The sequence below is a fragment of the Genypterus blacodes genome, unplaced genomic scaffold (genome assembly GCF_046128005.1).
Source record: "Genypterus blacodes isolate CSIRO-AG114 ecotype Tasmania unplaced genomic scaffold, CSIRO-AGI_Gbla_v1 ptg000022l_1, whole genome shotgun sequence".
Lineage (NCBI taxonomy): Eukaryota > Metazoa > Chordata > Actinopteri > Ophidiiformes > Ophidiidae > Genypterus > Genypterus blacodes.
Genome location: NW_027466835.1, coordinates 4,132,501 through 4,155,974, shown reverse-complemented (window position 1 = coordinate 4,155,974; position 23,474 = coordinate 4,132,501). Strand labels below are relative to the sequence as shown.

At 44.9% G+C, this 23,474-nt stretch overlaps 1 protein-coding gene and 4 non-coding genes across 5 annotated transcripts in view; 1 reads left to right on the top strand and 4 right to left on the bottom strand.

The window, feature by feature from the left end:
- LOC142992324 (carbonic anhydrase-related protein 10-like) overlaps positions 1 to 23,474 on the top strand; it is a 57,518-nt gene that overhangs the window by 20,565 nt on the left and 13,479 nt on the right. Inside the window, exon 3 of the mRNA XM_076142690.1 lies at positions 7,993 to 8,135. Within this exon, the coding sequence (XP_075998805.1) occupies positions 7,993 to 8,135 (143 nt within the window). The remainder of the gene's footprint in view (positions 1 to 7,992; positions 8,136 to 23,474) is intronic.
- On the bottom strand, positions 19,302 to 19,383 carry trnas-uga (transfer RNA serine (anticodon UGA)). Its single transcript has one exon. It is a non-coding gene; the product is annotated as a tRNA-Ser (tRNA).
- trnas-uga (transfer RNA serine (anticodon UGA)) lies at positions 19,914 to 19,995 on the bottom strand. The gene has a single exon. It is a non-coding gene; the product is annotated as a tRNA-Ser (tRNA).
- Positions 20,556 to 20,637, bottom strand: trnas-cga (transfer RNA serine (anticodon CGA)). Its single transcript has one exon. It is a non-coding gene; the product is annotated as a tRNA-Ser (tRNA).
- Positions 20,892 to 20,973, bottom strand: trnas-uga (transfer RNA serine (anticodon UGA)). The gene has a single exon. It is a non-coding gene; the product is annotated as a tRNA-Ser (tRNA).

Genomic DNA, 23,474 nt, shown 5'->3' with positions numbered 1-23,474 from the left:
GTCAGCGTTTCTGATGTAAGCATGATCAACGGAAAGGAAACGTTGTGACTCTTGCATCAGACCAGAGGAGCTCTGGCCTGCATTTCATCTGCAACGTCCATTTTCCACGCTTCATGAGTTCATAGCAGCGCCTCGTCAATCTGAATCGAAACAATCCAAACAATTCCCAGCTCTAAACAGCAAACATAAACATACTCAAAGAAATCAACTGCAGACTACTTGAAATGTTGTCGAGCTGTGCTCTGTGCTAACTGCAACGCATTGATTAACCAACTGAGGGAGTGATGGTGGTTGACTGAAGACTGTAAACATTAAGCCGTACGTCAGATGGAAGGTGCTCAGCTTGTAGGGAAGTGTGAAGGCAAGAGGCCGGCAGAAACCTGGGTTGGCCCAAAATGCAACATATCTAAAGGTCACGTATAAACCCTCTGAATTCGCTTTGTTTTTACATTTTGTACCCTTCGCTCTTAACAGTGCTGCCCGCTGATGACAGTTTGAAATGAGGTTCCTCTGAAGTGTCCACGCCGCCCACGCCGCTCCGATCCTCCGTTCCTCCGGCTCCTTTATACCTTCTTAAAAACATGAGATAGCCGCGTGACCCAAACGCTGCAATTCTCCTGTGAATACGTGACGCCTGAACGTCCCTCGCTTTCTCTGCACTTAATGTCAGACATGAAATGGGCTTTGAGATGAGACAAAGAGGGAGAGCAGTGGGTCAAAGAAACAAAGAAGAAAACTAATTTTGCTCGATTGAATTCAGCAAAATGTGTATGCATAAACAGTATGTACATATACAGTATATGAGGACAGGACAAATTACGTTAGGTGAAACGCGCTACTGCCCTTGACCAAGGCACGAGGTTGTCAAAACGGATTTGGACGCGATTCCCTTTCAGGCGTAATAAAGATCAAGCTTTACCTCCCACATGATGTGTAATGGATGTTCTAGATGTTTGTGTTGATATGGGTCGGTACAAGATTGCACACTAAAATGCGTATCCATGCAGCTTCCCTGTGAATGTAAATGTCAGAGTCAACGCGGTGCAGAAAAATGGGTTGATGGTTTGGTTCCCGGTATTTCTACGTTGTGTCAGTGTGGTAAAAATGTTGATCCCCAGCTGAAAAACGTGCAAGAGGATTACACAACCTATATTTGCATGGGAAGTTTAGAGCCTGGAGTTTGTCTGCGACGCTGACAGTCACAGACGCGCACAGACACTCACAGGTTCAAAAGGCAGCAAGTTGCCCCAGTTTTGAATGTTTTTCATTGCGCCGTCTGGAAAATTGCAGAATAAAATCCCTCCAGCAGAATCCCATTGTCGATGTAAATGTAAAGCAGGAAACAAACAATTGTAAATAAAAATGAGGCAAGAGCGACAACATCCCAAACCAGCTGTTACACAACAAGGCGACAGTTCACATCCACATGTTATTAATGTCAAACCAGCTTCAAGTCTCAAAACAAACCAACCAAGAGTGGCTCAGAAGGGACAAAACTACTGAAAATGATCTGTACGACTAAAATGCATCCCCCTTCCTCATTGCGATGTCAGTAGACGAGCCATTATCCCCCTTGCTCCGTGCATCATCATTCATTAAATAACGATTGAGATGTTATGCTCGTCCCCATTCACGGCAAGGCCCTACTCCCACTCATTCAATGAACTCCTGGGTGGTGTTCGTACGTGTTTAATTTACACTTTGGTACTTGTAACTAGAGATCCAGTCTGCTGATAGCATTCCAATCACATGCGTGACCTTATTATGTACAAAACGTATCCGCACACACCTGCTCAACCTGTGAATGTGTTTCTGTGATATCCTGGCTCAATGGGAAGGTTGTGGTCGTGTCTCAAGATGAAAATGTGAATTCGGCTGAACGGGGTCGACGCTGGTATCCATGAGCTATGATGACACACAGTGATTTCTGCTTTATTCCAGTTTATGAAGCAAGAAAGAAAGGATTTAGCATTGGCGGGTTTCCGTTTTATTTTGCGTGCGGATGTTTTTGTCATTATTCATGTCGCAGATGAGTCACCGCAGGGATTTACTGGGTCGCATTTGCGCTGAACACGCACACATTGGGTCAGAAATGTAGCCAACTGCACCTGCTTTACACACATAAACACACACACGCACACAGACACACACACTGTCACCGGGTCCAGGAATAAATAAAAGCTGAGAACATTGTGTGACAGTGAGAAGAAGAGCAGGATGTTCCTGGAAAACCTCCAGCGATCAGACTCTTCTCTGAGGGAAATCACTAAACTCTGTTACAATTTAATGGACTGATTACTTGAAGAATATTCAAAGAAATTGACAGAAGATTCAGCTTTGATTTGGAGTTTGACATTTGCAGCAGAGGTTTTGTGAGCCAGTCCAAAACGTTTGGTGACAACAAAATGACAGGAAATCAAATAATCATGTCAGGGTTTCTACTGTCAGGAAAATACCGGAAAAGTCCTGGAAGATGAGTCAGCCAGTTCTGAAAATGTTTTGGAAAGGGAAAACTAGACGTCCTCCAGAAATAAAACGCTACGGGTAAAAACAAATTTAGGCTTGTTTCCTGTGACATCTTGTTCTTTTTTGATGACTCATTTCACTAATTTCTGCTAAGCTAGCTAGCTAGCAACTACTCTGGACTCTGGATGTATATAAAATATACATTTTGACATGACAAGACATAGAACGTACATTTAGTCCACACATTATGCTTGTAGTAATGTAAAATAAAAGTGTAAATATATAAGCATTAAATTCAGGATGAGGACTTTAAGTAGTGGTCAGAATCTATAGGAAGATTGAACCCACTGGACCATGGAGCCACACGGACTCTATGTAACACTCAATATGGAATGATCCCTGCAAGTCCTTTTCCAGCGATAAAAAGTGAATTAACTTTATTTTAAATTGACTCCAGGCACTCCCAGTTACAATAAAACGTACAGAAGAAAGGAAAGAAACCGAGCCTTTCCTTAGAGACGCAGCTGAAAGGAAATGAGGGGATAATATCAGCAGCATCGGCAGCAAAAACACACAAAATACGCTGGCATCTCCTTTGTGTCTTGCTCAGAGGTGAATCAAACCGATGAGCGAGCGAGGCGAACGTATATGAAAAATAAAAGCGACGGTAAAAGGAAGCGACACGGAGTGAGAGTGGATTACAGCCAAGTTACATCATCGTTTGAGAGCACCCGGGTGTTTTGTTTGGGCTCCGCCAGCACAATCTAACTTAGGCTGCTACTGACAGCTGCTATCAGACAAATGTAAGCTCGCAGAATGAAACCTTTGAGTGTTTTCAAATTATTTGGATCATATAGGCCACACCCATTTGTTTGTCCTCCCACTATTTTGGCTCAGTGGTCTCTCAGTAGACTGTAACTAAACATGGTGGACTTGTGACCTCACTACTCGTGTTAAAAGTGAAACATCAATTGACCAAATGGTGGCGCTATAACAACAACATTACCTGGCCAGATAGAATGAGAAAATTGCTGGTTTGTCACTGATTGACCATTCCTGTTAAATTATCATTGGGGAGGACTGCTCTGCCTTGGTTGACATATGCAATCCTCTTATTATCCGTTACCCACAACTTGTGGTGTTTTATAAAGCTGTGCTAGCGATATAAAACGTGTCTTACCAGGATTAACAACCAGCTGTATAAAGTAAGTATGGGTCACCCTGCTCCGCCGCTCTTGAGGGAAATCCCACATACAACATAATCCCAGCATCTCAGTCTAGCATATGGCCTCTCCGTGTGTCGTGTGTTTGTACTGTGAGTGTATCTGTTTGTACACATGTGTGAAATACTAAATAATATGGGTCAGTAATCCTTTCACTGGATTAATGCACAGTTAGCACAGAATCACTGTGTTTAAAGTGCTTTATGTGTCACAGTCCAGATATCGAGGTTAGATGTTGAGTGTGAATGTTCTTATGAGATGCTGAGTGGCGTTTCATGTCTGAGGCTGGAATGAAGCTGAAGGTAGCTGAGGGGAATGTGGATACTGGTTAGAGATCAATTGCATTGTTATGTTGATGGCCAATCTGGCTTTTTCGCCTCAACTTTCATTGTAAAACAAATTCCCATACAATTTTGGATCATATGAGATTAGATCAGATGAGTCAATGATCTGTAACCAAACAAAAAAATAATTTTTGGTTTGAAGTCAGGAGCAAGTTGTATGTTGCTTGTATATCAGATGAGATTATATTGTACTTCACTTGATATTACAAAGCGACATTACAATTTGCAAGTTGTCTAGTTATGAATGGATTTATTTATGAGGCTCTTTCAGTCAGTCTTAGCTGTTATGATATGGGTTGCAGAGCAGCAGAGGACATAAATGTAGATAAAACAAGACAAGGAAGAATGCCCCATATTTTAAAATATGGGGACAATGGTTGTGACTGTGTGTGTGTGTGTGTGTGTGTGTGTGTGTGTGTGTGTGTGCTGCATTTCAGATAGCGCGGCATCTAGCGCAGCCTGTTGTTTCTAACACAGAATGGATGACTGATAAGGGACTTCCATTATGGCTTTCACTGTAGCGACTGCTGATAATGAAATCATTTTCCGAGGATAAATTGCTGTTGTAAAGAACAAGAAAGGTTAATGGGAGCGTTTGCCAGCGTTGTGACCGTGGACTGTTCCCCCACTGTGACACATCAATCCTGAAAGTGGCAAAACTCATATTTTTAAAAGTAACCAATCTGCTTAATGGCTATTGTTTTCTGATTGAGGTGGGTTACTGCAAAGTGATTTGACTGGACACTTTCAAACACGGCGACACACACAGATACACACCTGGAACCAAAGGACAGCGTTCATTTTCCAAGTGCATTATCCCAAAACAAACAGGGCGCCGTCCAGCCGCACTCATCTGCTAGTGCTCGCTCACTCACTGCCACTCTGGCTGATGCTGAAAAGCTTCCTGCTTCAGTCAGAGCTGCAGCCCCCCAGCGCTGTGAAATGTCATCTCATCAAAACAAATTTATTTGTATAGCAGCCCAATATCCCATACAATGTCTGCAAAGAGCTCTCCAGGAAGACAAACTCCCCCAAAACCTCATTGTATAAGGAAACTGAAGAAACTTTGGTAGAGGCATTTCAAAGAGAGATTCCCTCTCCTGGAACGGCCAGGTGTGCATTAGGCACTGCAGGTGGGAAATACAATAATACAGCAGCAAACACAAAAATGCAGTGTGGCAGAATGGTGGATGATCTCTGGGAGCCCTGCGGGTCGACCCACTCAGCGACCTGCTGGCATGGGCATCCTTCTAGCATGGAGACGGCACAGCGGCCTTGAGAAGTGCAAAACAGCCGAGGGCCCCCACACTCAGGGTGCGGGGGCCCCACAGGCCGGAGGGATGTTTAGCAGGAGCGCAGCAGAGGGCGTGTACACCAAATGGTATAAGACAGTGGGACGGTGAATCGGCTGCTGTGCCCCATTTGGAAAAGGAGGAAGGTTTGTGATATGCCTTGAGTTGTTTAGGATGGCTGGATCAAGGGTTGTTTTTTGATCACAGCTGATTTAAATGCAGCAAGCACAAACCCTGTGGAGAGTGACTTATTTATCATATTAAGCAGGCACGAACCAAGTGACGGGCAAAGATCTTTGACAGGTTTAGCAGGCAGAGGATCTAGCGAGCAAGTAGCAGGTTTCTTCTTCTCTGCTTATGCTGCACACTCGCCCCCGGAACTTTCACCAAGGTTCTTTCTGTGTACAAGAGCGGTTTGATCATTAATATTTTGTGTTGGCCGATAGCTGACAGTGTAAGTCAGCAGATGTCATGGCAGCGTACAGTCTGAGGGAGCTGTTGTGTAGCAGCACCTGTAGTAGCTCTGTGGAAGCCTGAGTGCATGAGACCAGACCAGCGGGGGAATTAGGGCCATGTTTTCGGAGTATTTGGACACAACGGACATGTGTGACATGAACATTGCATGCAGAACAAATGTGACAAGTAGCTTTGGAAAAAGCTACAGCTGCTGAAAAGAGAAGCCGAGTTAGTAGATCACTACTTAGAGCTTCTTAATCCTAACACTGTAAAATGTAGATGATCTTGTATGTTTGTTTTCATCACCCTGTCAGTAACATTTATTAATGTGAAGAAGAACTGAGTCCTCAAGGCTTCAACATGCTTCACTTCCACCCCCTGCTCTCTCTTGCTGTGTGTCTCTCTTGCTGTGTGTCTCTCTCTGCACTCTCTCTCTGCACTCTCTCTCTCTCTCTCTCTCTCTCTCTCTCTCTCTCTCTCTCTCTCTGCACTCTCTCTCTCTCTCGCTCTCTCTCTCTCTCTCTCTCTCTCTCTTTATCTCTGTTGTCTATCCCCCCCCCCCCCCCCCCCCCCCTCACTGTGTGTCTCTCTGCTCCCTCTGTCTCTCTCTGCTGTAATTTGCATTTGGCAGCTGTGGTTCTGTGTTTAATCTCGTCCTTTCCCAGAGGCCTGCTAATCTTCATTAACCATCATGGGACAGAGACAATCTACATCTCACTTTGTGTGTGTATGTGTATGTGTGTGTGTGTGTGTGTGTGTGTGTGTGTGCATGTGTGTGCATGTGTGTGTGTGTGTGTGTGTGTGTGTGTGTGTGTGTATCTGTCATATATCACAAACCGTGCACCATATCCTAACACACATAAAAAAGGGGAGGAGGAATTTATACATCGGGTTTACTGTCATTTTTAAAACTCAAACTTCTCTGTACAGACACCTACAGGAACTTTCTGCTACATTAACAAACATGCACACACACACACACACATCGTGTTGAGTGGTAAAGAGGCGTTGACATGCGCTGAGCAGGGGTCAGGATTGCTTTCTGCAGGTCAGGGCTGCAACATCTGTCACTACACTCCTTCACTGAGTGCTGAGAGAGAAGGAGGGAGGGATGGAGGATAGAGAGACAGAAAGAGAGATAGAGCGAGAGAGAACGAGGGATGGAGGGACAGAGAGAGAGAGAGAGCAGGGTTGAGAGACTGAAGGAGAGAGATAGAGGATCGAGGGACTGAGAGAGAAAGAGAGATGGAGGGCTGATGCTGTGCTTAGCAGCTCCCTGGTGAGAATCACAGTGAGCATATGAATGCTGTAGTGATGAGTGAGTGAGTGACAGAGAGAGAGAGACGGAGAGAGAGAGAGAGAGAGGGAGAGAAAGAGTGAGTGAATAAATGAATGAGTGAGTGAGAGAGAGAGCGAGTGAGTGAGTGAATAAATGAATGAGTGAGTGAGTGTATAAATGAGTGAGTGAGTGAGTGAGCGAGAGAGAGGGAGTGAGGTTCTCTGTTCTCTGGCTGAGCTCACTGTGGAGTCGCAAGCTGATGATAAGTTTGGTGTCTTTTTATCATAATGGCAGCTGCAAGCGAGAAGCATCTGCCATTATGCTCATCTCTGACAGGCATTATGACGCTCAGGTCTTTGATGAATCCTGTGCGTGCCTGTGTGTGTGTGTGTGTGTGTGTGTGTGTGTGGGTGGGCAGAGAGAGAGGTTACAGACAGACAGAGAGAAAGAGACACAGACACAGAGAGAAAGAGACACAGACACAGAGAGAAAGTGAAGAGAGAGAGAGAGACAGACCTGAAGGCGGTGCAGGAGGTGAATAGTGAATGTGTCAAATTTGCGCTGGTTTCTGCAAGGTCATGTGAGGATGTATGTGAGTGTGTGTGGGTCAGCTAATATGTATCTGGCCCACATCTGGTTGATGTTATGTCAGCTATCAGCTCCAACGCTCCGCTCCTGATACTCCTATTCCTGGCTGGGGCCAGAAGCTCGGACGGTTCAGAGCCTCTGATCCTAAATGTTCAGAGTCAAACACATCAGATCTTTCCCACCTGAATGAACCAAAGTGAATGGGATTCAATCAGGCAAAATTCTGAGGTTGAGAATGAATTTGAGTTTGTTAATCTCTCTGTTTCTCCCACAGTCATTATTCTCTCCGTCTATTGTCGTCTCTAATCCCTCTCTTCCCTCCTCTTCCTCCCCCCCGCCTTCAGTCCCATCCTTCTGGGGTCTGGTGAACTCGGCGTGGAACCTGTGCGCCATAGGGAAGAGGCAGTCGCCCATCGACATAGAAACCAGTCACATGATCTTCGACCCCTACCTGACCCCTCTGAAGCTCAACACAGGGGGGCGAAAGGTAAGGATCTGGACCCTTTTAGAGCCCGGCTGATTGAATCATTCTGTAATCCCAACACTGCACAGAATGAGCCATGAAGGTACACAGGGAGTTTGAGCCGTATGGGATTTTGATCCATACTGGACGGTTCACAACAATCTGAGGCCTTGATGCAACACACACAGTTCATCTTTACAGCGCAAGACACTGTTAAATGCAGCATTTCAATATTAATTAAGGAGCTTAACAGTACAAACAGTACCTGTTTTATAAAATGGCAACATTCTAGAAACTTACTATACATTTGGTTAATAGGACCTGGAACGCATAATATAGCAACCTCTCCAGTCTCTAAGGAGTCACGTCTTGGATTCATTAGCAACATTTGATAGATATTCTTTGATAAAGGAAAGTAACGTAAAAGAACAATTGAAATTTGACGCCCACAGGACAAAATGAAGGTTATACAGCGCTTCAACAGAACCAAATGCAAGTATTTTCTCTGGCTCTTTAAGCATAGAACCTGTGACTAATAATCAGTCGTCATTGGAATTTAAACCCTCAGCTGTGACTTTTTCTTTCAAAGGAATAGTTAGAATCATCGGCAATTGAAATCCACTTTAAACATCCGTGAATGAACTGCCTGACTGTTAGAAAGACTGGAAAAGGATTGTGACTCATCTCACATCATGGTTTTGTCATCAGAGTTGAGGCAAAGCAGGGTTAAGCACAACAGGGCTCTACCGCGTCAGAGGAAAAGCCTCTTAAAACATCACCATAAACCTGGTTGAAGTTTGGTTTGAGATAGTATGTTTGAGACGTTCCTCTGGTTGTGTTCCCTGGCTGCATGCTGATGCTCCCTCCACACCGACAGCTCACTCTGCCACCAAGAGATCAACTCTTCCCTCCACAGTATCATGGCCCCGAGGGGTTTCAGAGCCGCCCCCGCATCCGGGATCAAACTGTTTTCACGTCGTGCAGTGTTTGTTTTCGTAAAGCACTTATTGGTCCGGTGGAGTTGAAATCTCCGAGTCTGATAAAACAAAAAAGTCTCTGCCTGGTGACGTCAACATGATTGGAGTTGGTGTGCTTAGTGTTTGGTGTATAGTGCTGGAGTTTACAGTGAAGGATCTGTCGCCTGTTATTTGCTCGAGTAGTCTCTTGAAGTGGTTTTTGTGGCGAGTTGATAAAGATCTAATTTGAACAATGGTAATGGGAACAGATCTTGTGAAGTAGAGGTGTGAGTGCTGTAAGTGCTTTATACCTGGATGACCCCTGCTTCTGCATTTCCATTTCACAAAAGACACAGAGAGATTTTTGAATGTAATAGTTATAATTTCCCAAAGAGAGAGAGAGAGAGAGGCTCCATCCGCTCCATGCTTGCCTGGTTTGTGTTTAATGGCGACACATACTGTATAGGAGTGTGCAGCATGGAAACAGCAATGCAGCTACACTCACACAGCTTTCTCATATCCTCTCATCTGATCTGGTCCTTCAGACATCAAGGAAAGGGGTCCTCGCCGGGCTCACAACTTATCAGTCAACCCTCATAAGTCTACACTATGCCGCCATTTGACTTGAGTGTTCTGCAGGTTTCACGTGAATGCAGAGAGACTGAGTCAGAACCACCTCTGACCTCTGAAGGCAGAACAATCCCTGCGATCCCCGCCGTGAGCCTCTGAAGCTCGGATCTCGTCTTGCAGAACAGCGCAGCGGCGCCGCTGCGATTCCATGGGGGGGGAAACGGCGTCGCAATCTAATCACAGCCTCTCGGCGTCGCACCGCGCCGCGCTTCAGACACGGGATGTTCCATATCAGATGAGGGACAGCGGAAGCACAGGCTCCGCTAATCCAAACCTCGGGGGAATGTAGGTCGGCGGGGCTAATGAAATATCTGGATTACAGAGACACTGTGTCACAACGCTGATCTCACACACTCGCACGCTGCTTTAGTTAATATGTACGCAAAGACCCACTGGATTTCGCCTAATTTGATGTAAAAGAGGGAAATTGTAATGTGTTTCTGTGAAGTTTCCGAGAGAAACGGTGAAACACTGTTAATTGGCTCATTATGATTTTTTTTCACTCATTTTGTTATCAGTTTATTTTGAATTTTAAAAAATAGGTGAGAAACAACCGACCTCAACTGGAACGAGATGAGCAGCTTGTTTTTCATTTTCTGTCATTTACCTGAGGGCTTTGTGGCGGTTGAAGCAGACTGCTGCACATTCAGAGGAAGACTCAGCACAACATCAGGTTTATTAGAATTCAAGGATTCACAGTTCTTTACCCGTCAGACTACAAAGCTCCATATCGTGCAAAAACATTTTTCTCAGAGCTGCGGTGACAGAAAGCAACTCGGAGAGACATATCTACAGTATACGCATACACACACACACACACACACACACACACACACACACACACATACACACACACACACACATACCTACATGTACTCTACATTGATACGTTATCATTATGGAGCTGTTTGTGGTTCTCTTCCAGCCTTTGATTGTACACGATGGAAGCTCCTCTGCATGATGTCATCCATTTAGTTCACTGTAGCCTCCGAAAATATTTTCCTTTGACCTTTGACATTGAAACTGCTGCATTGAGTTTTTACTGTGGCAGTGTTGACGTATTGGCACAGGGTTCCATAAGAGTCCGTAAGAGAACAAATATCTACACAATGATACAACGTACAGAGAAATATCAACAAAGAGTTCAGATGTAAATGACCTGAAAATGGTGACGAGTTTTGAAATGGCTTGATTATCACTTTAAATGTAGGCCGTACACCTTGTGGTGCTCCTAACCACTGCCTTAGAACAACGACCGGAGGGTCAAACCCTCAGAAAACTCATTTAGAAGGGATTGATCCCGACAGTTCAGTGGAGAATCGACCTTTCTAAAGATCTGCTTGGTAATGTAAGAAGAGCATCAAGGTCACACGGTCAGATTCACATTCCTGAATCAAGAAACAGCCAAAAAAAGTTGAAACCGACTCGATGAAACAGAGTCGTGGTCTCATCAAGGCAACCAAGCAAACATTTAACAAGATATTAACGATCAATAGTTATTGATTATTATACCGACAGCGACAAACGGACGGCCTCGCCTTTATATGAGCCGTTTCCACACTCTGACTCGTCTCATTCTTCCTTTCGCCTTCACCGCTGCAGAGAATTTCACGAGGCATCCGGCCCAAGGAACTCATCACGGCAGCGGACGGCGTGCCAAGCGATCAGGCGACAGGCCAGAGCTGAACTAATCGTATGCCGTTTTTATCCAAAGCCTCTCACATCACCATGTGTGCATAAATTTTCAGCAGGGCTGCACCTGGTGGGAGGCTCGGGTGCTCGCCATGCCAGCATCACTGCCGAGTTTAACCCTCTGAGCTGATCATAGCAAGACATTCTTTATTTTCAGCATGCGTGTGTGTGTGTGTGTGTGGTTTATTTATGATTATTAGGATGCGGTTTCATCTTTGAGATCACAGTTAGAGAGAGTTCACAGAGTTAAATCTTCCCTCTCTCCTCTCTCTGTGACGTCGTCCAGTTTCTTCTTCTCCTCATGTGATTTTTTTCTGCATCTGTTCGCTGGTAAACATTAATTAAGTGGTGGAAAGCAAACGAAGAGGCCGGACTGCTGTCGCTCTTCATCAGGAAACTAAATCGGGGCTCTCTTACATGGAGCCATGCAACTGCAGCAAGGGTTAAATCCGCTGTTCGAGTCTTGTTTCATGATTAATGCCCATGTGCATCTGCTGAGAGCAAGCACATAGCAAAGCCATCTGTCCCGGGGAATATCTGTGTGTGTGTGTGCGTGTGTGTGTGTGTGCTGGGGAGACAGCGAGAGGCAGAAATGAAAGGTTTGTGTGTGTGTGTGTGTGTGTGTTTGTGAGATACAAAGAAAGAGAGGGTTCAAGTGTGTTGGAGAGGCAGAGTCAGAGATCAAGGACGGATTCATTTGCATGCGTTTATAAGACTGCAGATTGCTTGTGTTGCTTGAGTGTGTAGGATTGTGTGTGCGAGTGTGTGTGTCTGTGTGTGTCTATTATCAGTGAACCAGGCAAGCCTCTCATGCGCTATAGCTTCCTGTACGCGAGTTTCCACAGAAGTGGTTGTACAACAGATTGAGTGTTTCGGGTGTTTCGCCTCCTGCTGTCAGCAGCAGATTTCTTTGTTGCTTAGAAATTCACAGGCTGCGTTTACTTACATCTTAGCAGCCATCTTCCCTGTTTTAAAACACACGCATACACACACGCACACACACACACACACACACAGACACACACACACAGACACACACACACATACACACACACACACACACACACTGAAGACGTAGGGTCTGGAACGTAGCTTGGCATCTGACTGAAGACGATTTGCCTATAATGACACAACTGCGAGATCAAATCTTTGCTCGTGATCGCAGCACGACACAAATCCTTCAACCCACAACAACGAAAAAGAGAGTTAACTAGAGTGCCACTGGAGTTCATACCTCCACCGAGGCAGTGTCAAATGCGTTTGAGAGCCTTGTACATTTGGCCCAGTTGGGTCCCAGTCATCTTGACTGAGAGCTTCAGAACCAAAAACAGTTTGCCCAAAAACAAACCAACCCTTAATCCAACCCATCAGTTATCTTTTATATGTGTTGCTGTCAGGTAAAGCTTTTAAAACCTGAGACCTTCAAGTGCGAGAGTCAACATTTGCAACAACAGCCCTATGAAGAATATACAGTATGTCTGTAAGCAGTTACAATACAACATTCCCCTTATTTCTCCCCCTAATTACTATAGAATGCAAATCACTGTGCAAGCCACTACACACTCTGGTGTCTGGGGACGGGGCAGGGGGGTGCATGGCCTAGTTGGCTACTTTTTCCCTCTGGCTGGCTGGTGACTCCATCTCTTTGTGGAAAGCCCTGATAACACACACACTCTTGGTCCTCCTCACTGATATCTGCTGTCATTACTAGTGTCATTACTTGCAGCCAAGGCGCTGACGCTCAGAGCACCAGAGCTGACGGCAAAATCAAACTGTTGTCAACAAAGTTTTAATTTCCCTGTCCTTTGGCTCTGACGGCTCCGCTGGGCCACATTCCCTCTGTTTTTATTGCTTACACACCAACCAATGCAGCGGCAAAGAAAATGAGCCTGAAATTTGCAATATCATGCTTGGAGTCTCCTGTGACCCGATTGGGGCGGCTCAGGGTGACACGCCTGGAGATCAGAGGAGCGTTTGTTTTTGTGTCAAGTGTGGAGCGTTTGTTACTACGTAGGCTGTGACCACTAAGTGACCATCAGACCCTTAAGCTTCTGTGGTTTGGTGAGGAAGAATCACGCTGCGTCTGTCTGTTCATCATGTTCATTAGGCCTCATCTGACGCTTACAATGAATCAGAATAAAGTTGCACGACAAAGCTTCACTCACCGACCTCAGCCTTTTCATCGTTATTGTTGTTGTTGTCGTATCTCGTGTTTCTCCGTAAGCAGGAGATCTCCAAAACATATGGATGGATTTCACTCAAGCTGCTCTGGTGGGTTGGACCTGATGCAGGGCGCTGATGGCCTGATGGTGGCGCCGTAGTCACCACTTTCACGTGACGGCCTACGACTTAAGAATCCAAATTCCTTGTTCCTGTGAGCGTTAAGTTGAGTGGGCGTGGCTTGTTGAGTGAATCAGTCGCCGACAAACAAACCTCCTGATGTAACAAATGAATCATTGGTCGGCCTGATGGTGGCGCTGTAAGAGCTACAGTGTGTGTGTGTGTGTTTGTGCTTGTTTATCTTCATCATTGAGAGTTGGAGTCATGAATGGAGCACTCATGGGCCTTGGTGGAGGTTTGGGCTCAGCTGCGCTCTGCTTATCAATGACAGCTTGGGTTTGCTTTGAAGTTGGAATTTGTTGCGGAACACGGCCGGATGCTGCTGTCCTTATGTACCGTCTGTTTTCTCCACTCCACTTCTGACTCCTCCCCCCTGGTGGTTATTGGCCCGTATATCAAACGGCTGGTAGGACGGCGAGGGTGGTGTGGAGCTTTTGTTCATGAAGTACGGCGTGCGTGTGTGTTTGAGCGTCTCCCGCGGTGGAGCGGAGTGATTCCTTAATGAGCTCCTGTTTATTTATTCGCTCATCATCCTTGATAGTGAGAACACCTGGCAGCACCTGGAGACGCTGCACACTCTGGCTTTGTTTGCAGCAGAGTAGTGATGGTAAGGCGCTCGCCGAGGCTCTGCAGGGTTTGTTTTTCCTCCTTCGCAGGTGTGAGTAAGCGATAACTATACCTCATGGCTGCGTGCCACCCGACTCATCACGGATGCTGATGTCATTCCTTTCAGTAGAAGGAATCAGACGCAACGTTTTATAAGCTTGAGATAATCTGTAATGTAACCAGAAATGTCGTGAAGCAGAAGCAACAGCAGTACGGCTCTCAGTCAGTTCATTAAGTACATTACACACTATATAAATAACACTTAGTTGCTTTTAACTCGTTGACCCACATGTTTTACTTCGCGCGTCACGTTTCCACTTCGACCCATCGACCGTCATTTCCAGCGGCGGGATGTGAAAGCCATCGTTTGCAGACGATTGTGAGGGACGTGCGCTCCTCGTCTCTAACGTCGCCTCCTGACCGCGGCGTTGTGAAAAGGCCATCAAATCACTTACATGGTTTGCTGTCAGAGTGACCTTCACATCCAGCAAAGGAGACGCTACAGAAAAGTGCGATAAGGTCCCAAATATGACAAACGACCGCCTGAGCGAAGAGCCTGAATGCACCGCAGCAGCCTGACATTTTACTAATAGAGTGCGTGTGTGTGTGTGTGTGAGCGTGAGTGTAGGTGTGACCGCATGTGTCTGTTGTGGAAGTGACACTGACAGTGCATTAGTCACTTCCTATCTCACGCACTGACTCTGGTATACTCAGTCATACACTAATTGATCCGTGACGACGGTCTCTCATTAAGGAGCCCCAAGACGATTCCCCGACTCCTTCATGAAATTTCATTCGGTTTTTCGATCTCGTGTGGGATGAAATCATGCAGAGAGTTTGGCTCAGAGAGCGAGGTTTGAGCCCGCAGGCCCGACAGAGACACATTTGCTCTTTTCCCACTGCAAATGGAGGTTGTGTTGCTTTTGCATCATACCGTTTGATCCGAGGGGAACGTCGCCGCAAAGTGTCCGTTGGCGCATTTTTTTCTCTAAACAGAAATTCAAATTCACTCAAGTGATGTAAAACTGTTTTAATTGCAAAGTATGTCACGGTTGGTGCTGAATATGTTGTGGTAATGTGCACAGAAATCGTCCATTTGCATTTGGAAAAACGTTGAAAATAATCTGGCTTCTTCAATTCAAGTTCAACAATCTACTGCAGGTGTTTGATCAAATAATTTACACTGGGAAAAAGACAATTGAGCCTTCCCTGAGCCTCCTGCAGGTACCCTGCAGGTTTATACCTTGAGGCCACGGGCTTATTTCTTATTTTTAGCCTCCTCCCCCTCAGCTCAGCAAGTTCATACCCCCAAATACCTGTCACTCATCTTGCCGAGCCTGAAGTGAAAAGTTCTCCAAAGAAAATGCAGAAAATGCGCCGATGCTCCGATGCTCCGCCGGCCGTTTGTGTTGGAGTAGAGTTATTTATTTACTTCTATGAGTTCTGTTTACCCACTCAGATGGCTGTAATGAACCCGTTTAGCTTCCTTTGCTCCAGCGTTTGTGATTCACTCTGAAATATGCTGAGCGTGATCCTCCTGCGATGTGTGCAGGGTCATAATAAACGCTTTCAATAATCACCATAAAGCAAGACAAAGCATCATTTCATTCATCATTACAGCCAACATCAACTTAAACTGCGTCTCTTATTGTGAATGGATATTGGCTTCATTGACCTCCTCCTCCCCCTCCTCCTCTGTTAGAGCTGAGAGCTGTTTAGAAGAATTGGATTCATTTATAGATCTTTGTTTACTTGGTTCCTCTAAGGATGAAAGGCAAGACAAAGTGAGGAGAAGTGAAGGTAAAGAGGGGAGATGAGGAGGGAAAGCAGAAATAAAAGGAAAGGAAAGACGAGGAGGGGGAGATGAAAGGAGAAAGGAGAGAAGGAAGCAAAATAGAGAAAAGTGATGAAATGGATGGTAAAGCAAAGGAAAGGTAAAGAGGCATTAGAGAGAGAGAGGAGGGAATGGGAGATCGAGAGAGAGAGACAGAGAGAGAGAGGGACGGAGAAGGAGAGAAGGAGGGAGGTAGACATGGAAAGAAGGTAATTGAAAAAAATGGAGGTGGAGTAGAGGAAAAGAAGGAAAAGAGGAGATGGAAGTAGAAAGAGGTGAGTGGGAGGTCAATCAAACAGGGAATTAATCATTTTGACAGCTGACACACACACTTTCACCCATACACACACACACACACACACACACACACACACACACACCCATACACACACTTCATGAAGAGTCTGTACAGATAAATAAATGAGTGCAGCTTTCACATCACAGATGGACATGTGTGTGTATGTGTGTGTATGTGTGTGCGTGTGTGTGTGTTCATAAACCTGCATGTCACTCACACACACAGTTCTAAGAGCCTCTTCAGGTTCAGTGCTTCTGCAGCCTGGTCGTCGTCTCTCTTTCCATTCATTATCATTCTGAACCAAAGCTTCACACCGATCTATTGTATGTACACAGATCTCAGCCCGTCTATACAGCAGCACTCACACCTGTATATCACCTTATTTATGTCACACAAACACGTGAACTGTATCTGCTTTGGGTTGGAGCATTAGCTTTAGTCCATCTTAAATATCTTGACGGAATATGTGAAAACAAATCTTATGTTAATTCGCTCTCAATGGCCAAATGAACTTTGGGTTGCTGCCACTAAATGAAAAAGACAAAATCTTGACAAAGCTCCACACTGTTCAGGCTGTTCCATATTTCTGCATTCCTGTCAAATAAAACTTCACCATTTGAGTTGGAAGGAAGGCAGATGGAATACATTCTCTTGGTACAAATCGCTGAGAAACTTTCCTTTCTGGCACCGCGTTGAAATGAAAAGAGGTAAGTTCAGTAAGAACTTGTTTACCTGGAGTTTGGCATAAATATGAACTAATTAGTCACTTAGGACAGGATTTCCTGAGCATGGCACAGGACTCAAATTTTTGTCCCGCCCCATCTTTTCGATACCTCGATTTGTGCTTCTGTTTGGTTACTATAGGCAACCGAAAACAACGTCTTACCCACAGAAGTTAAAACATCTGCTGGAACCGAAATACCCATCAGACCATATGAAGGAACTATAAGGGCCCCTGATGATTTCCCTGAGTTAATCTCATGTTTGAAGAACGTGTTTGAAGTCTTAAAGGGGTGTGATTATCAAACGCCTTTTACTCTGCAAGAGAAAGTCAAAGTTTGGATTTAGCACAGAACTTTCCAGTCATCCGGCGGCGTGGCTGAGAACATTACCGAGGCGAGTGTTTGATGAGCCTGAGATCTCTCTAAGAACACAGCTCGTTATCTGAGGACACACACGTTCAAACGGAGGCTCTCACTCGGAAGTAAACATAATTAAAAGAAAGATGGAGGCACTCATCACTAACAGGGGATTTGGATGGAGACGAGGAGTTCATTTGGAATATGAACGAGGGGTTGAACACGCGAAGCCTTTGCACCTAAAATGAATATCAGCTTCAGTCTTTAAAGGAGACACACGGGGAATCCACTGGACAGGATAGATGGCATCTTAACGTATCTGCTAACTCAACATATTGATTCGGTTTACGTCTTACACCCCTCTCGTCTTCATCGTAGTATGGATCTCTAAATAAATGTGTGAGTTCATACCGAATTGTCTTGCTCACGTGACGTCACTCGATTTTCGGAATTTGGAGCGATAAGTTTCCCCTTTGTTTCTGCTGGATGGGTCTAAAATATAGATAATAACAAGAAACCAGAGAAGATAATTAAGGGGGACTCCACCGAGTAGGGTAAGGGATAGGATGGAGGATACTTACTGTCATTACCCAGAGAACATCTCCTCTACTCTGGATGAGGCTGCTAGAAACGACTATTACTTTGGCAATAATGGTCAGATTGGCACAAAACTTAACATAAAAGAGCAAAAACATGAGCTAAATCAAGACTCTCTGATCTTCCCTGCAAATGTTCCATATTTTTTACTGTGGCTCTCCTGAAGAAACAAAAAAAGAAGCTGCAGACATCAGTTCGGAATGTGAATGAGCCTGGAGAGAGATCCTCAGCCCTGCGGCGCTCCAGCTCTTCATCATGACTGAGTTTTTGGTATCCCTAAGGGGGAGGAAGAGGCTGGGAAACACAGACCTGCAGAAGCGCAAAGGCGAGAGAGAGCCAGCAAAGCGCCGCGTCCCACTCCCCTCGTCCTTCGCCGCCACGATTAAGAAAGAGCGAGCTCGTCTCTAATAGATGCCGACAGAGCAGAGGACTTCAATTAAAAGCTCGGCCTTCACTCTGCGCTTATTGGGTCGCATGCATTATGCAGGGGCCCATTACAGTCCAGGCCCAGGTGGGACCGATCGCTTCTCCGCCGTTAAATATTAGCATTTCATTTCCCTTTTTCCAATCCGCTGAGGAGCCGCAACCCATTTCTCCATCTGTCCGTTGGTTTTCTCCTCGCCAGCTGTTTTCCCTCCATCGGTCAGTTTGTCTTTTCCTCTCTTGCGGTGGTTTCTCTTCATTCTCTCTCCACTCGTCCGTCGGGCTAGTTTGATTTTCTCGCTCTCTCTCGTTCTAAATGGCTCATTAATTTTATCTTTAATTGATCGTCTTCCTCTCTCCCCTCCTTTATTTTCCATCAGTGTGTGTCGCTCTGTTAGTTAACATCTGCTATTAGACGTCACGGTTTGTTGCACCTAACTGTGAACCTGCCACTGTGCAGAACACTCTCATAGCCCACACACAGCCTGATGCTTGACTTTTTAATTACAGAATTCTTTAAATTAATAAATAATGTGAATAAGAAACATAAGAAGTGATTATGAATGTTTGAACATTTTTAAAAAGTTTGCATTGACTCTGCTGAGGACGGTGTGTATTCAGCCATGTTGCCTGGTTTGCACCTGGTTTGCCCACCAAGTCAGAAGACTTGGTGGGCAGGTTGCATATGATCCAGGGACAAACCTGTAAAATGTTAGTAAAAGCTAAACTGCACATCGCTGTGAGCAGGGATTGAACCTGCGCGGGGAATCCCCATTGGATTTCAAGTCCGACGCCTTAACCACTCGGCCATCACAGCTCTGTCTGCTGTTAATTAAGGCTAATTAAAGTAAATTAAGGCTCATGTGCCATAAATGACTTGAATGGGAACAACTATCTGCTATAGAAGAATTGTTCAAGCATGTGAGTTTCAGTTTGACACACGTTATTGTTCCAACGCAGCTCGCATCACAGCTTTGTGCTTCTTCTTCTTCTTCCGTTCCTCTCTGGCCTTCATCAGGATCAAGGTGGTATCCTCTCGTCGTGAAACAGTGGCGCAGTAATTAACATACTTATTCGTTCAATGTACGGGACTCAATTCAAGCTGACTGTGGCTGCTTCTCTGCAAACTTTTTATAGCCATCATTTGTGCCTTTAATGTATAAAAGTGAGTTTCTCCTACAAGCAATTATTCCTCTTGTGTGAACTGGTCCAGTAGGATTCTCAAGACCAGGGGATACATAATAATCAAGTTAACATTTTGTATGATAAAAGGAGCAGGATTTAAAAATGTTGGAGTTTCTGTTTGGGACTTTCTCCTAAATTCACGTGCTTCTCCTCTGCACATATCGCTGTGAGCAGGGGTCGAACCTGCGCGGGGAAACCCCATTGGATTTCAAGTCCAACGCCTTAACCACTCGGCCATCACAGCTTCTCTGGCAACATACCCTAGTTATTGAATCATGCAACGTCATGAAACAATGGTCCTCCGGGAATCACTCGTTGGGAGTTTGCCTATCTGTCTTGTACTGTTCTCGCTTTGTCAATCATCTTACATTGATCAGCTTCCCGATGCTATCATGTGTGTTTGTGTTGAGAGTTTCAATAACTTCAGGCTTTTCATCCATAATCGTGCAAACTTGGCAGGAAAACCCCACAGTGTCCACAGGAGCCAACTGTCCACCTGTTAGCAATACTTAATGAGTATAATTAACATACTTAGTTATTCGTTGTACGTGACGAAATTCAAGCTGAATGTAGCTGCTTCTCTGCACAATTTTCATAGCCATCATTTGTGCCTTTAAGGATCGTGTGGTTGATAATCAGCAGATTTTGGGTGGAGAATCACTTTAATGTATAAAATCTGTTTGAGTTTCTCCTCCCAGCAACTACTCCTCTTGTGTGAAATGTTCCAGTAGCATTCTCAAGGTCAGGTCGATATAAAACTGGAAGTATACTTCATGGACCATTGTTGAAGTTTTTCTTACCTCCCGCTGTGAGCAGGATTTGAACCTGCGCGGGGAAACCCCATTGGATTTCGAGTCCAACGCCTTAACCACTCGGCCATCACAGCTTGACGAGGTGTTGTGTGAGTGATTGCTCCTCATCCCAGGCCTTCAGCGGGAACACCATGGAATATATATGTGTACCTCCAAAAGCTCACCTCCACCTATTTGCATAGCGTCCTTAGTATAAATTAGATAATATTTAACTAAAGGCCTTGAGTCTGCCCTCTGCTGTTGTGGAGTTAGCACAGAAGGAGCATCATTCAGACATTGGTCAATGTTTGTATTTCCTCCTAAATGTGTCTTCATCTGGAACACTATTCGCTGTGAGCAGGGGTCGAACCTGCGCGGGGAAACCCCATTGGATTTCAAGTCCAACGCCTTAACCACTCGGCCATCACAGCTCACCTTGCTCATGGGTGTAGTCTGGCGAAACGCTCAGTCAAAGCGATTCCAGCGTGAGAATTGGCAGGAGCATTAGCCAACAATAAAGACATTGAGCTGTGATGGCCGAGTGTTTCCTTGACTACGACAGGGACATCTCTTTCCACCAACTTCCAACTCCTACTACTACTTACATTCTCCTGCAGTTCCTTTTCTCTTCTTCTTCCTTTCCTGCCTCTGATCTCATTACTTTCTGTCATATTTCTGCCCTTACCTTTCCCTCTTGGCTCCATTTTTCATTTATAATTCTCTCTCTCCCTCTCCTCCTACTCCGTCGTGTCACTCTATTAACCCACACGTCTCTCGCTATTCTGTCCCTCCTCTCTATACGTTTCCATGCCACGATTTCCCTCACAGAAAATACGACAGAGGCCTTGAAGATTTGCTTCATGCCAGTGTTGGCTTCTATACCCACTGATCAAACAGCGTTAACCTGTATCTACTCAATTACTGAGAGACCATCAGATTTGTCTTCCTCAAACTCATGGAGCTCAGAGGGGCGCAGTCACAAAAACCCTCCCACTATGCATCCACTGTCACAGTCGGTGGTTAAAAGTGATTTTCTCTCAGGATCTGAGCGTCTGTAAACCCAGCTGTTCTTTCTGTGCTTTGTCAAACTCAGCGGCGGTGCCTGCTTTTTGGAATTCACAGACACAAAGAAGAGTGTCTGTTGAGTGAATCATCTGAGATCTCGGAGCAGTCACACCCTGGAAGAGGAGGCGAGCGTGTGTGGAGGTTTTTCAGTTCCAAATTACAGATTGTCACGACTGTTTGGAGCCCAGAAAGTCTGTTTTTTCAATGAAAATCACTCCAATTCTGGTTGTTCTCAAACTTTGTTGGGCCTACCTCCACCTGGCAATGATTAAGTTTCGTACAAAACAGAGAAAGAACTGCAACATTTCGGTGTATTGAAACTTATTCGTAACCTTTGTGTTTAGCATATTTATATCTTGGACATATTTCTTGGCCAAAAAGTGGATAAAGTGACATCATATACAGAAGTGACGGCTTTACAAGTGACGAGGGTCGCCTTAATCACTGCTTCCTGTTTCCCTGGATACCAGTTTTTCCATTAGGCTCTGAATATTTATTTTCATGCATCTTTATTTATTTACGTCCACAACCGTGTTCCGTAAAATATGCCCCTTTAATATATGTATAAAAATACTGGTGTGCCGGCAAAAAAACAAAGAAAGCCCACTCTGTCATTTTTTGATTCTAAATCCTGTTTGAAAATAAATCAGCCGGCATGTATCTGTAGGGATTAGGTGGTGAATCGACTCCAGGCCGGTGAGTAATGGTTTCATTTTATACTGCAGCGCCGTCATTCCACAATTAAACTGCACACCAGCGCTTCACCCTCGTTCCCCCTATATGTAAAAACTGCAGGATGAATATGTGGGTGCAGAAAGCGTCCTATAATATATTTATGACAAATGTTCTTGTAAGGCTGCTAAACACTATGAATGATTTAAGTCAAAAAGTGAAAGGGGTTTTATTGAGAGTGCTGTATGTGTTCACTCTATGGAATGTGGACATTTACATGCAGATAAAGGACGAGGACCTTTTACTTATGTCACTGAGCGGTTGAAGGAAAATGGCTTTACATATACAGGACTGCCTTACAGTGCTGTCAAGGTGATAGTTGGAGCCTTGGCTTCTCCTTTGTATTGTAAAGGAGCTCAGGTGTGTGTATGTGCGCGTGTTATTTTCTTGGGCCGTGAAGTTGATAATGGGTACCTGGACTGTTAGGGTTAGGGTTTCTGTCTCACATAGCATAGCTGCTCTGTGTCATGACGGTAAGAGTTACAGCTATGAAGCCCTCTGGTGACAACTTTGGGCATCGATGTGGAACTCAATAAAATAGCAAGGCTACAAGGGAAAATCAATTCACACAGCATACCTTGCTGATAAATTCATCTCAAATTAATATACGAATGAGAAGTTATATATTTCCTTGGTTAGTATCTGTATGATAAATGAATGTCATAGTAATCGATCATGTAAACAGGCATTAACAATTTTTTGACTTACTTTCAACATTTTCAGCTCCAACCGGCAAGTTGTAATTACTGCCATTTCCAGCAACCGCTGTCTACCTAAAGGTCTTGCTTCGTCACCTTCTATTCTCAACGATTTTTCGTGGATTCCCCTGTTTTAATTCAGCCTGATTAAATGTGGGAATGTGGGGATGAAACAAATCACGACGGTGTTAGCTTGTGCTTGTTTTCTCTGCTTCGGCTCGGCGCTGGCAGTGTTTCCCAACCCTTCGGAGAGCATCACAGAAACTTATAATAACTTAGCCCACAATGTATTAATTAAAAGGTAGAATCCTTCCGGTACATATGTACGTGAAGAAAGAAGAAAGCGATGATGACACTTTCTCTGTCCTGCTCACAGCGCTTGCCGCCTCCCACAGCAAAATACCCACAGCGAGCAATCCAGGCAGAGCTCTCTGCTT